Source organism: Dermochelys coriacea, chromosome 1, assembly GCF_009764565.3.
Source record: "Dermochelys coriacea isolate rDerCor1 chromosome 1, rDerCor1.pri.v4, whole genome shotgun sequence".
NCBI classification, from domain to species: Eukaryota; Metazoa; Chordata; order Testudines; family Dermochelyidae; genus Dermochelys; species Dermochelys coriacea.
The window spans coordinates 280,390,091-280,405,270 of NC_050068.2; the positions used below are offsets into that span (position 1 = coordinate 280,390,091).

The window sequence follows — 15,180 nt, forward strand, 5'->3', positions numbered from 1 at the left end:
TTTAGAAACTTGAAATATTTATTAACTTTTCCTCATATTTATTGCAAGATACAAGGATAAAGAACAATTTTAACGGTAAGACTTCTGGTAGCGTGCACGGGCACCAGGGTCCACCAAACTTTTTGGACTCGCAGCGACGAGGATCTGCAACCAGTAAGGTCCTATCGTACTGGATTAAGATGTCCTTGATTTCCTTCTTGGAAGCTTCATCGACATCTGAAAAAAAGATCATTTGTGACTAACATTCTATAACTTCCATCCATTACTGTTCTACGTATAGCACTTAATGTCTGAAGCTAAAACACTTCAAAACGGCTAGTAAAACAAAATCAAACAGTCAACTTACACTTCTGATAATAAGCCACCAATGCCTTGGAAATAGATTGACGAATTGCTGTTGAGAAAAGAGACAAGTTAACAATAATATCCAATAAATTCAGGTTTACATAGAAAACATGGCAAAAGGTTTGGGGAGGAGTTGGCAGAAATGAATTTGACAAATGAAAAATAGTTATAAAAGTAATGATAAAACCACTTCAAACCATTTTATATCATACACCTTCCATCTCAAGCTATCCCCTTTAATCAAAGATTGACTTTAAAATAACATCAGGATGGTTAACTAAAACAGATGAAGATTTGGGTTAATACGTCTACTTGCTTCCTGTGCAACTTCTGAGCTAGATCATTTTAATGAACATATACACGCCTTAATTAGCAGCAGTGCAACGTTAACACTTCTGAAAAGCAATTTGTTTTATTTTGCCTAATGTGAATAAGTTACAAATTAAGTTCTGATTCTATGATTTTTATTTGAGCAATTTTATTGGAGACAAATAACTGCTTGACTTTGCAGTGCAGTTAGAAAATGCTGTTTAACCTCATCCCAAAATCTAATTTATGGCCAATCACACGTAATCACTTACATAGCACTGGAAGAGGGAAATGCTAATGCCAGTTTCATACAGATCATTCATGTGTATAAATGAGAGCAGATGACACAGATATAGTTCAAGATACACCCATTAAACTGGCATTTGTAATAGCCAAAGCTTTAAACTCTAGATGGCGTTTATTCCCCAAGATATAACATATTTATAATTTATTAATAAGTAGTTAAAAGTAGATTAATAAAGTAGTTTAATCTCTTCCAGCCCATACTAAGGACCTTGTACAGGAGTCGTACCGTAGATTTGTGCTACGTGGCCGCCACCCTTAACACCGGACTCTGATGTCAACACCAGCAAGCGTTCCTTGCCCAGGAGGAGAACAGGTTCAAGCAGCTAAGAAATACAGATATAAAAATTTTATTAAAGTTAATGTTTAAAATCAAATTTACACAAGTTAAGAAGGAAGGTACTGTACATCTGGGGTCAGGCTTGGGTTTGAGGGATTACAAGTGTTGGTTACAAGGTTCATAAGATATATACACAGTACATAACAAGCATAGACCCAGAGTGGGGTACAGGAGTTTTTAAAATGTCAGTGGATAAGTGATCTCAGGTACACCACCCTAGAATGTATTTAGAATCCAAGTCAGTACTGGTGTTGTGAATAAGTACAAGGATGGGTATTACACATATTATAAGAACATATTTATGATCAAGAGGCAGCAATCAGTGTTTTGAGCAAGGTTTCTAAGTATGGATTTATAAAATGTTTGGTGCTATGAGCCTTGAATTTATGGTGAACACATTAAGGTAATTAAATAAAAAACAACTGAGGTAATGTAGCCTAGTCACTAGTGGATAAGAGGGGAGCACTGACCAGGAGACCTGGGTTCTTGTCACCACTCTGCTGCTGGCCTACTGGGTGACCTTAGGCAAGTCACTTTGCCTTCCTGTGCCTCAGTTTCCCCATTTGTAAATGGGAGTAATGATACTTTGTAAAGTGCTTTGACATTAACTGACGAGTCAAACTAGGTAATACTAAACTTTATTAAGTTAGATCTAAGGACGATTAACTCCTATCAACATATATGCTTTGCTCCCATCAACACTAATGAGAATAACCGAATTGAGAAAATACATCAGAATAAAATTGAGAAAAGCACCTAACTGAAACAGAAGCTTACGTCCCATTTTGCAAAATGACTTGAGAAAGGATACACATCTGTGCTTTTATTATTTAACCTGAGTACTCAACTCCAAAATTGTATACAAACTTACAAATAGTCAAGCTACAGCTAACAGCCTACATGTCCACTAAAAATGAGATGGATCATCTAGTGTATGTCTTTATGACAAGAAACTCTTCTGCTCTTCCATATTTATTTATTTATTTATTTAGAGAGAACGAACAAACACACATAAAAGTATACGAAAGTCTAAAGAAAACCAATAAAGTACTTACTTTGTACTGTAGGGTTCTAGGCTCAATCATTTCCAGGGGTCTTCCATTCACTTTAATGAGACCATTTCCTCTTTTACAGTGAGCAACAGCAGTTGCTGTTTTCTAAAAGAGCAAGCATATGTGAGTATAGCATTCCTCCAGTACCTACCAACTGTGCACCAACTGCTTTAGAGACTAGCATACAGTTCTTTCAGTCTGGATTATGACACTCAAAATTTCAAAAAGTATTTTTCATTTAAAGCAAAGCCACTGCTGCAAACCACTGACATGCAGCAGGTCGGATGGGGACTTAATATAGGCAAGTCAGCCTTGCTGAAAACTTAAAATTTGATCTTCACGTGAGAAGCGTGATGACATAGTTTATTAGCAGCAGCCAGGCCTCCTAGATCATGGGGGAGTTCAAGAGGCCCAGAAGCAGAGCCCTTGCCCTTACCTTCACCGTCTGCCATCTCTTCTGTGATGCCTGTGTGTGATGGGGGGCGGGGAGAGCAGGGGTTCGGGAACAATTTGCACAGTGGGGGCGCTGAGAGCCACTGACCCACACGGTAACCCCTGTACGTGATGGAAACCACTTCAAATCGGGGGGTGCGGCTACGCCCCCACTTCCAACACCTATGGGGGGGCGGGAGGGAGGATGTTAGAGCGCGCGTGTGGGGGCAAGGAGAGGCTGTAGTGCAAGTGTGGACGACCACACACGTGCCAGCGCACGCCACAGGGGTGCAGCTGCTCACTCCTATCGCAGCGACCTGGCTCCGATGGCAGCGGCGGGCTCGGCCGGTGGCGCGCTGCCCCTACGGCTCCACCCCGGGCAGCTCGGCGGCGGGATGCGGGAGCCCTAGGCTGGGATGACCGGCCGCCCCGCCTGGCTGGGCTCGGCGAGACACGTGGAGGCCCCTGCGGCTCCCGGGCCGCACAGGCCCGTCGCGCCCCTCCGGCCTGGCCGGGGAAACGGCGCCACAACCACCAGGCGGGGGCCGCAGCTGCCGGGCCGGGGAGCGCGGCCTGGTCCCGGGGGCGCTGCCGCCCGCCAGCTCACTCACCTTCCGCCCGAAGACCTGGACGCTCTGCAGGGGCCCCTTGGCCGGCATGGCTCCTCCTGCAAGAGACCGACACGGCGGTGAGCGGCGCGCGGCCCGGCGGGGGGCAGGGCAGGGCAGGGCGGGAGCGCGGAGCTGCCGAACACTCACCTTCCGCCAGAGACAGCAGCAGCAAAAGAGAGAGCGGGGCCTCCGGAGCCGCTTCTCAGGGGCAGCTCGGCCGCCAAGCGCAACCCGACTTCCGGCCGCGCGACACGGCCCCCTCCCGCCGCGCTTTACGGCTGCCCGACGGGAGCGGGGGGGGGGGGGAAGGAGTCTCGGAGCCTGCGGGGCGGGGCTGAGAGAGCTGCCGGGGAAGAGGCCGGCGCCGGGCGCGACCCTCACCCGAAGCTCCTCCACCGCCTCCCGCACCCGCACCCTGCGCCGGCCCCGTCCCGCAGTGTCCCGCCTCGCCGCTCAGCCCCAGCCCCAGCGGCTCCCCCCTCCCAGCCACCGCCTCGGCTCCCAGCGTCGCACCCTCCCCGCTGCACCCCCAGCCCAGCGCCCCCCACTCCTCTCAGTGTCCCCCAATTAGGGATGTAAACACCGTTTTCAGAGTTCACCGTTTAAACGATTACACTATTTCATGTAAAGGGTTAACCGATGAAGCGGCCGGGGCCGGGGCCGGTCCAAGGGCTAACGGTTAAGGCGGCTAACCGGTAAGATTAATGGTTAACGGGTTAACATTTTACATCCCTGCCCCCAGCCCCAGCCCCCTCAGCATCCTTCAGTCCCACCACCTTCCCCAGCGCCCGTGTCTTCCGTTCCCGGCATCAGCCTTGCAGCGTCCCCCAGGCCCCGGGCTCCCGTCCTTTCCAGGGGCGGCAGGTTTGTATCATTTAGGGGGGTGCCCAGAACAGGTCCAAGTCTCCCCCCCCAACACACACACCCTTCCTATGGCTCTGGGAGGGGGTTTGGTGACGGGTCAGGCCCTGGGCTCGGGCAGGGGTGCAGGAGGGAGCGCGGGGGCAGGTTCTGGGACGGAGTTTGGGGGAGGGGGTGCGGGCTCTAGGACGGAGTTTGGGTTCAGGAGGGAGTGTGGGGGTGGGCTCTGGGCTGGAGCATAGGGTTGGGGTGAGGGGTATGGCGCTTACCTCGGGCAGCTCCCAAAAGCAACCTGCACACCACTCTGGCAGCGGTTCCTAGGTGAGGGGGTTGGGAGTCTCTGCGCGCCGCTGCCCGCAGGCACCACCCCCACAGCTCACATAGGCCACAGTTCCCGGCCAATGGGAGCTGCGGAGTCGGTGCTCGGGGCGGGGCAGCGCACGGAGAGACACACACACACCTTGGGGCCGCAGGGACATGCCATGACAGGAGTGCGTGGAGCCAGGGCGGGCAGGAAGCTGCCTTAGCCCTGCTGCACTGCTGGTGGTGGCGGCGGTGGCCAGGGCCCCCCGGGCCCTTTTAAATTGCCCCAGGGGGGGAAGGCAGGGCCGGTAGATGCTCCGTGGGAGGCGCGCAGGGGCGGCAGGCAGGGCTGCGGGGGAGAATGGGCCACGAACATTGGTGGAGCTGGGCCCTGAGTATTCCTGGAGCACAACACCACAGGCACTTATAACTCGCTGCCCCGGTCCTTTCTCTCCAGCACCAGCTCTCTCTCGTCCCACAGTCCTAGCCCCCTGACTTACCAAATGTCTCTCAGTCAATCCCACTTGTCCAATGTTCAGCACCATAATAAAGATAAAGGCTAAAAGATAAATCTATATGATAACTGGATATTACTATACAATAAGGTTCTAGGATTGTCATTGCATGTCATCCTGAAGCCTCGGATGACTGTTGAGTCACTGTGAAATGATGTACTTGGGGCATCTTAGAGACTAACAAATTTATTAGAGCATAAGCTTTCGTGAGCTACAGCTCACTTCATCGGAGCAGTAGCTCACGAAACCTTATGCTCTAATAAATTTGTTAGTCTCTAAGGTGCCACACGTCCTCCTTTTCTTTTTGCGAATACCGACTAACACGGCTGCTACTCTGAAACCTGTGAAATGATGGAAACCACTACAAGCATGGTTGAGATCTCTTTCTGTTGAGTATATCACCAGGTTCAATCTTCACTGGGATTCGTGGTCTGTTACCATCCAATTTTTAAGTTCTCTGTGCTCTTTTATTTTTTTACATTTTATGAATTACTCCTGTAGAACAGCACAGGTTTTCACCTACATTATTATCATTAAACTAACCCAAATAATCCACTAAATAGTACTGACTAGTGTTACCCGGCAACAGCAGCTCCTCACACCCATCTGCCTGGGCCCTTTCACACAATGGGTCCTGTTCTAAATACTTTTTTTTTAAGCTTTCGTATGCTCTAATAAATTTGTTAGTCTCTAAGGTGCCACTAAGGTACTCCTTTTCTTTTTGCGAATACAGACTAACACGGCTGCTACTCTGAAACCTGTCATTATGCAAGGCACTGAATTTAGCCATATAGAGTGGAAATCTGTCAACTTCATTTTTTGAAAATGCATCCGATGAAGTGAGCTGTAGCTCACGAAAGCTTATGCTCTAATAAATTTGTTAGTCTCTAAGGTGCCACAAGTACTCCTTTTCTTTTTAGTGTATAGGATTGATTTTCTAAAACTGCAATTCCTCTGCTTCCCCTAGAGGTCTCCTTCCTTTTATTAGCCCCTAAGCACACTGTGACCTGTTGCTCTCTCTCAACTTTCCTCAGCAGAGAGATGCACTGTCCTAGGTCCTAGCTTCCTCTCCTCTCCTCTGATTCACTAGGTATGTCAATACCACTTTCCTATTGTGACACTCTGACACCCCAATATTCACCACTGTCATGTAATTAGGATATGTTTTGTACAAAGTATGTCTTGAGAGGTATCATTATAAAAGTCTTGATCTACTAGACATTACAATCTCATTGGATTGTATGTGTTATTGTCATATATGAAGTTTGGCTATGTATGTGTTACTGACAAACATGTGAGGTTGAAAACACACAAAAGCAGACTTTAAGGTACAACAGTAAAAAGGCCAATATTGATGGCTTATTGAGGAAATGCACATAAGCACAAGGATTACCCCAGGAACTGTGTACAATAGAAACCTCTCCGAGATAGCTCTACACAATGGGAACTGTTTGACCAAGGTCACGGCAAAAGAGCTTTCCAGCAAGTAGGAAGAAGATATAAAAGGGTGACAATGACAGGGTATCATTTTCCCTGCAAGAACACATCTGGAAACAAATATGGGCAAGGACTAAACTGTGGGAAGTGATAGTCTCAGGCTAGAAGGATCTTTAGCCTGTGTATGAAAACTTGGGAAAGCTAAGGCAACTGCCAGCCTATTTATCACTCAGGGTCAGAATTTGCTAATTTATATCCTACTTATTTAGTGTGTTAAGATCAGCTTGCAGTTTTTGTTTATTTACTAAGGCAGCAGTTCTCAAACTTCATTGCACCATGACCCCCTTCTCACAACAAAAATTACTATATGACCCCAGGAGGGGAGACTGAAGACCATGCCCACCCAAGCCTGGTCAGCAGAGCCACGCCATGCTGGGTGATGGGGCCAAAGCTGAAGCCCAAGGGCTTCTGCCTTGGGTGGGGAGCATGTAACCTTAACCCTGGGCTGTGGGGCTTGGGCTTTGGCTTCAGACTTGCTGGGGCCTAGGGCCAACACCAACCCTGGCAACCTCATTAAAATGAGGTCGCGGCCCACTTTGGGATCCTGACTTACAGTTTGAGAAACCTTATACGAAGGTAATATGCTTTGATCTGTTTGCTACCCCCCGTAATCACTTAAAATCTATCCTTGTTTTGTTTTTCTAAACCAGTTTGTGAATTCATAACTGGGGCAAAAAGCTGTGCATATCTTCCTCCATATTGAGAGATGGAGTGAACTTCATGAGCTTATGCTGTGCAGTGCAAGATGATACAAATTTGGGTTTGCACCCCAAAGGGGGTGTGCATTTGAGTGCTGGGAAATTCCCTAGCTGATTCTTCCCATGCAGAGCTGATTTCAGGGTCTGTGTCTTTCTGCAGCTGGGTGTGTCCCTATCTAGGTGTGTGCTAGAGGAGGCTTGAGGGCCTGACTAACCAGGACAGGGTGAGGGAACCCAGGCTGATGGAATGAGCAGGCTCAGTGATACCCCAGTACATCAGGTGGCACCCCAGAGTGGGGGATAACCTATCACACCTATAGTAGAGAAATTTAGGAAAGTGTACATGAACAAGAAGACCCATTTTGGGAATCTGTAGAGTACGTAGTATTTGTCACAGCGTCCCAGATGGCTCAGTAATGTCAAGATTGCAATTATCTGTAAAAACACCACCTTTTCTGCATGTCCCTCCTTAAAACTCATCTCAATGTAATGCACACAGAAAAGTGCTACCTTCCAATGGTTAGGCATGTGAAAAGTTATGCTAGAGTATGAATTGTGCACACAAGTCTATTCCAACACATTAGTTTTGTTTAGAACAGGAGAATTTTAGTTATATTAATCTCTAATCAGGTCATTTCCATTTCTGAGTTTGAATCTATGGTTTGACTGATTTTCTGCCGCCTGGGTTAGGATGGCAGATCAGGCAGAAGTATCAAGGCAGATGAAGTGTCATATACTGTCTGACCTAGAAGAGAACTGAGACATTTTCTCCAGAAACAGGAGTAGTTGAACTCTGGAGGAGGAGGAATCCTTTTGGCAAGGCATTACTAGGGCTCCCAGTGGAAAACATTGTGTCTATGAAGCAGAGGGACAGCAGAATCTTAGTCCCACTCTTCAGCCTTTAATACTCAGCGCACTAATAATAAATCTTATAAACACAAGGCCAGATTCTAGGAGGTGATCGGCCCCATCCACTGACAGTGTGAACACCCCTACCTGGGGAGTCCCCAGCTGCCATAGGTGGCTCCTACACCATCTACTCACTGAAGCCCTTGGATTGAGAGGTGGGGAAAGGTTGGGACCACTGCAGTCCTCAACAGGCAGGCAGTCCATTCTGTTGGTCATTAATAACTGGTATAGTTTAGAGCAGTCTCAGGGCCACGCTGGAGTGCACTGTGACAAGGGCCAGCATTGAATCCAAAGGGTTCTTTGCAGCCCTCTCTTCACCTGCCCCCAACAGAATCTCGGTAATAGTATCTATCTGCTCATGGCATCATAGGCACTGCACAAAAACACAAACACACACAGCATTACAAGATGCAGATTAAAATAATGATTTTTTACAAAAAGAAAAACAGATAAAGCAATTAAAACCACAATGCCGTGGGAAAGCTCATACAAACCACAAGGGACTGTGGAGGGCTGATCACGTCAGCTTGTGAATAATACTCAGGAGACGGTAATCTTTAGATAAACCAGATGGTTAGCCAGCAAACCAGATGTCTTTATTTTTGCAGGCAAAGTTCACATTTAGTGAGCTGAAAGAAAAGGAGTACTTGTGGCACCTTAGAGACTAACAAATTTATTAGAGCATAAGCTTTCGTGAGCTACAGCTCACTTCATCGGATGCATTTGGTGGAAAAAACAGAGGGGAGATTGATATACACACACAGAGAACATGAAACAATGGGTTTATCATACACACTGTAAGGAGAGTGATCACTTAAGATAAGCCATCACCAGCAGCGGGGGGGCGGGGGGAAGGAGGAAAACCTTTCATGGTGACAAGCAAGGTAGGCTATTTCCAGCAGTTAACAAGAATATCAGAGGAACAGTGGGGGGTGGGGTGGGGGGGAGAAATAACATGGGGAAATAGTTTTACTTTGTGTAATGACTCATCCATTCCCAGTCTCTATTCAAGCCTAAGTTAATTGTATCCAGTTTGCAAATTAATTCCAATTCAGCAGTCTCTCGTTGGAGTCTGTTTTTGAAGATTTTTTGTTGAAGGATAGCCACCCTCAGGTCTGTAATCGAGTGACCAGAGAGATTGAAGTGTTCTCCAACTGGTTTTTGAATGTTATAATTCTTGACATCTGATTTGTGTCCATTCATTCTTTTACGTAGAGACTGTCCAGTTTGGCCAATGTACATGGCAGAGGGGCATTGCTGGCACATGATGGCATATATCACAGTGGTAGATGCGCAGGTGAACGAGCCTCTGATAGTGTGGCTGATGTGATTAGGCCCTATGATGGTATCCCCTGAATAGATATGTGGACAGAGTTGGCAATGGGCTTTGTTGCAAGGATAGGTTCCTGGGACAGTGGTTCTGTTGTGTGGTGTGTGGTTGCTGGTGAGTATTTGCTTCAGATTGGGGGGCTGTCTAGAAGCAAGGACTGGCCTGTCTCCCAAGATCTGTGAGAGTGATGGGTTGTCCTTCAGGATAGGTTGTAGATCCTTGATGATGCGTTGGAGAGGTTTTAGTTGGGGGCTGAAGGTGATGGCTAGTGGCGTTCTGTTCTTTTCTTTGTTGGGCCTGTCCTGTAGTAGGTGACTTCTGGGTACTCTTCTGGCTCTGTCAATCTGTTTCTTCACTTCAGCAGGTGGGTAGTGTAGTTGTAGGAATGCATGATAGAGATCGTGTAGGTGTTTGTCTCTGTCTGAGGGTATTTCAGGACCCTACCTTGCTTGTCACGATGAAAGGTTTTCCTCCTTCCCTCCCCCCCCCCCCCGCTGCTGGTGAAGGCTTATCTTAAGTGATCATTCTCCTTACAGTGTGTATGATAAACCTATTGTTTCATGTTCTCTGTGTGTGTATATCAATCTCCCCTCTGTTTTTTCCACCAAATGCATCCGATGAAGTGAGCTGTAGCTCACGAAAGCTTATGCTCTAATAAATTTGTTAGTCTCTAAGGTGCCACAAGTACTCCTTTTCTTTTTGCGAATACAGACTAACACGGCTGCTACTCTGAATTAAGTGAGCTGGTTTGCTTTTTTTAAAAACAGGTTTCACACACACAAAGTAAAAATAATGACATGAGATGATCTAGAACACTTGTACATTTTTAAACCCTAATCAACTAGTCCACTACTTTGGGGAGATTGTAATGAACTCTCATCATATTATCCTAGGCTGTTCTTCACATTGTTGGGATTTTTTTTAAAAAAGTACTTGTATTACAGCGACACCCAGAGGCTCCAGTCAAGACTGTGGTGCCATTTTGTTGCTTGCTATAAAATTGTATAGGAAGATACAGTCCTTGTTCTGAAGAGTGTACAATCAGGAAAACAACATGTAGTAAGCAAGTTTAACAAATAATGTAAGAGAAGAGAGGATGAGGGTAACAGTAATGACTCTTGTTTCCATAGGTTAGCAATTAAGCACTCCTCCTCTTCAAAGTGAGTTTAAAAAACAGTATAGTGCAGAGCCCTCCTCTTCGTACCCCAGTAGAATTCTAGTTTTGCTGAAATTGCATCTCATCCATTTTCTAGTTGTCCTGTTATTCATTTTATTCATGTCATTCATTCATTCATTCATTCAGTTCCTTAAGGATCATGACTCCTCATCAGAGAATAGGCATAAAGAAATTTAAAGCAGCCAGAACCACAACCCTCAAAAATCTCTACTGTCTTAGTGGCCGCAACAGTAAAAAGCTAGCAATAACATTGAAGAGGCAGTCTCATTTTTTTCCCTGGAAACTATTATACCTGCAAAATAAATAGGTCAGAAATTATGGAATCATTATGTTGTCTTAGGAAACATGATAAAGAGTAAACATGCATTTTTAGGTCATGAGTTATTTCAATTGAACGAGAACAACAATGAAAAAATGTAAAATCTCTATGAGAGAGAAAACAATAACTGAAAAAAATCTGCTACAAAAAAAGGACAGAAACACCAAATGACAGCTTCCCCTGCAGATTGGGAGATTTGGCTACATTTGAAGGTGCAAAACAAATAGAAAGGCATTTCCTTTCAGTGACAAAGCTACATATACGATTGAACTGGTGGGGTGGGGAGTAGTAGTACTCTCCCAAGCTCAGCTTACATGAGATGCCATTATGGGACTCAGAGTAGCAGCCCTGTTTGTCTGTATCCGCAAAAAGAAAAGGGAGTACTTGTGGTACCTTAGAGACTAACAAATTTATTTGAGCATAAGCTTTTGTAAGCTACAGCATCCGATGAAGTGAGCTGTATGCTCAAATAAATTTGATAGTCCCAAAATGAAGAAAAGGAGTACTTGTGGCACCTTAGAGACTGTCTGTAGTGAAATGTGCATATACTCAAAATGTGATCCAGCCTGCTGTGGAGGGCAGGGGAGTGTTGCATTTGGCTTCCCTTCCATAGGGCTCAGATACGGTCCTGGGCTCTGTTAAGTTCCACTGATTTTAATAGGATCTTAAGTGGCTGAATACCTTTACAAAATCTGCCTCCCTGAGCAATTTGAAGGATGTGATGGGCTTTACAGACCGCACGTTAAACTAGAGCAAGGCATGGGACAGTACTGGGCTAGGGAAGCCCTGCCTCTCAGCAGCTGCATGTCATGCACCAGATACAGAGACAGTTTAAAAGGACACTGGTAGTCTGGGAAAGGAGTTTCAGGTTGCACCAGGAAGAAAGGCTGAGGTTTGGAGCTGTGAGCAGAGTGACTGCAGCACTGATAGGCCACTCCAAGTGTGGTGATCCATGTTTCCACACTCATGCTCCCTTTTTGGATTTGGGAACCCATGAGAGGCCCTGAAGCATGGGACATTGTTACCCTGGCTGATACTCCTAAAAGTGTGACCGCACCCCAACTGGAGGTGCCACAGCACTGTAGGATGTGATGGGGCGTGGGGAGAGAAAGAGGGCAGAGTATAACATGGGGTGGACCTGGCAGAGCATTACAGGATCTATGATGAACACATCTGGTGTATATAAGCAACTGTAGCCAGTCCATATGTCATGCAGAGGAACATGACAGAGAGCAGCTGCTGGGCTCAAGCTTGAGCACCAGAAATGACAACATGTACCAAGAAATAGCAGACAAGCTGGAAGCACTGGGGGATTCAACAGACCAGGGACCAGTGCAGGGAGCAGATTAAGTGGCTCAAGAGTGATTACTTGAAAACCAGGGAATAGAACCACACCCGTGGGAACGCTCCATCATCCTGCCTCTTGTGCAAGGACTTTGACTGGGTGCTGGGTACTGCGCCAAGCACTGATTCCCCAAGTGATTCACGGCAGCCTGGTCAACCAGGGGGGTGACCTTCTGACCAGCAGGTGCTGGATTAGGCTAGTGAAGTGACTCTGGTGCTTACACCAGTGCCCAAGGAGGCTTTACTACCAGAGCAGCTGCAGCACGCTCTGAGTCTATACTTGGAAGAGCTGTTTGATGACTCCCCAGAGGAGCAGCCCTGCCACAGAATCAGCATCAGAAACAGAAAAGGCAGAAGTAGTGCTGGAGCCTGGGCAGTGTTTTGCTCCATGTTTGTTGTTATTAATCTACAGAGGGGAGGGATTTCCGGTTTATAGCCCAATTCAATTTTAACTACAAGCCGGAGATAGCAGCATGTATCTGCTAATGGTGGAACGTACACCAGCGTGTTGGCATTATGCCCATACACACAGCTTGTGGAATTCCAAATGGAGACCAAGAAGCTATGAACAACAGCTAAACAACCCTTTAACATTACATTTTTACTAGATTCTCACACATTCTTACAAAAGATGTGTTGGGGTGTTAAATGTAAGAAACTAAGAATCTTATATTGCCTTCCCTTTTAGTAAGCCGCACCGTACAAATCAGCAAAGCCACAGTGTTACAAGCTGCCTGTAAACAGGAAACTGTAAGTCAGGGGGAAACATAGTGCATGGGTAAAAAAAAAAGTCAATGTCAAAAATATAGCACAGAGTTTGTTTGCAGTCTAGAAATATGCTGCATGAGCAGGGACTGAGGGTGTAGTTCTTTGAGAGTTTGTATTATCACATGTCTTTGCATGTCATTCACAGGGCGATGTAGTCAGAGCAGACTGTATGGTAAGCCATTGGGAGGCAGTAATCCATGTAGACATTAACGCAGCATCCTGTTGATTCCTCATGAATTTTGACTCAGTCCTGGGTGCTGATATCTGATATTCCTACTATGGGAGAAGGTTGAAGCTAGGTAATCACAAGTCAGGGAAGGGTGTTTTTCCAAGATCCTCCTCTATAGGACACCAGCCCGCTCCACTTGTAGATGTGTTGCTCAGTCACCATAAACTGGAATATCTTTGTGATATTGTAACAGAATGCACAAAGTTAACAGGTGAGCCTGCACTCTGATCACTCTGACACTCATTGGTGTCCCTGCAGAAAGCTGATTGGGTAATTAAAGGTGATTATCTGATTATGCTAGGTAAGCTAATGAGCCAATTAGCCCATCAGCTCAAGACTGATAAAGAGGTGCAGGAAGCAAGTACAAGGGGAGAGAGAAAGAGGAACAGGCCTAGCTGAGTATAGTCTCACAAAGGCCTCAGGGAAGGGAGACCTCTGTTGCTCTCAGGTGCTGAGAGGAGGGCCAATAGCACAGCGGATATTGTAAATAGTACTGTTGCATGAGACTGTGAAGGTGTTTGTGGAGGGACCTCAAATAAACTGCACAGTGGATACACAGCCAGTGGAGCCCGAGCCGGTTTCTGTGGGGCTAGACGGTGGGAGCAGACCACATCGTGCTATAGGCACATTGCTGACTTGCCACCAGTAGCCTGGAACAGAATGTCCCTTTGTCATTCGTGAAACTCCAGGTTTTTTATGTCCTCCAGAATGTGGAATGCCTGAAGGGACTGGGAAAACTTAAGTAGTAAACCATGCCTGCCTCAGTCTTTTTATTCTGCTTTATTCATTTGTGTCCGGAACGTTCCTCTGGGGAAATAATGGAGCTGAGTTTTACAAAAGTATCATTTTTTGGCCTTGAGGATGCACAAAACCTTTTTTGGCAATAATATACTGTTTGTTGCATGCTTTCAATCCCTTCCATCTCTGTAGGCCCTTCCACCTCTGAAACCTAGCCACAGTCCGGCAGGAGCCTGAGATTTCAAACAGTTATAGAGCTGTCAAAGAGGAAACATTTCTATGGTGGACATGCTGGACAGGGCCAACAAGCACGTACAGTACCTAAGGGACAAGGATTCAGGCCAAGTGGAAAAGTGCAGAGCGGCAGCGGAGTGCAAGGAGAGGAGTGCAACACGTGAGGAGAGATGTGCAGCAGAGTTTCTGGAGCTGGAACATTGCTTGAGGAAGGAAGACAGAACTCAGCAGAAAGACATGAGTAGTATAAGGGGCCTACCATCAACCAAAAAATGTAGGGCCCTCCCCAACCCTTCAGGCCCCACTCCCCCACCCCTCAGGCCCCTGCCCCTAGGGGTATTACATCCGGGGTTAAGGCGGACACATGACCGGAAGCAAAAGGTACCATGTGACCCCCCTCAAGAACTCCTCCCACTGCCCTCTATGAATTAGGATGGGTTCCGGCTGCAGAGGATCCCCTGGAGAGCGGATTTGACCAATCAGGGAGGAGTTCCGGGATGGGGTGACCCACCCAAAGTGGGTCATGTGACCCCTCCTATCATCTTCTACCAATCAGGATGGGTTTGTCTTTAATACTGTTTAATAAAAAAACCAGTAGTTTTAAATACACCAAACCAACAGTTTGCAACAAAATCCTTTTCAAGAAACCCATACTTCTGTCTTGCACAGAATAAAAAAAAAACAAAAAACAAAAAACAGTAGTTTTAAACACACCCAACCAACAGTTATTCTGTTTTCCCCCATGTATATTTGGGCCTTTGGGTTAAAGAACAAGCAAAATTTTAGTTAACATTATTCCCCAAATGCATCAAACCCCTATACAACCTGTTTAATACCTGGGTTTTTTATTAAACAGTATTAAGCAC

At 46.3% G+C, this 15,180-nt stretch overlaps 1 protein-coding gene across 1 annotated transcript; it reads right to left on the bottom strand.

The window, feature by feature from the left end:
* Nucleotides 1–3,471, bottom strand: LOC119849696 (40S ribosomal protein S16-like). The gene is given in 6 exon segments (XM_038386797.2): nt 1–108; nt 110–216; nt 347–394; nt 1,187–1,283; nt 2,353–2,454; nt 3,393–3,471. Coding segments are annotated over 6 exon segments (441 nt in total). The 5' UTR covers nt 3,441–3,471; the 3' UTR covers nt 1–69.
* Nucleotides 3,472–15,180: the final 11,709 nt, after the last annotated feature.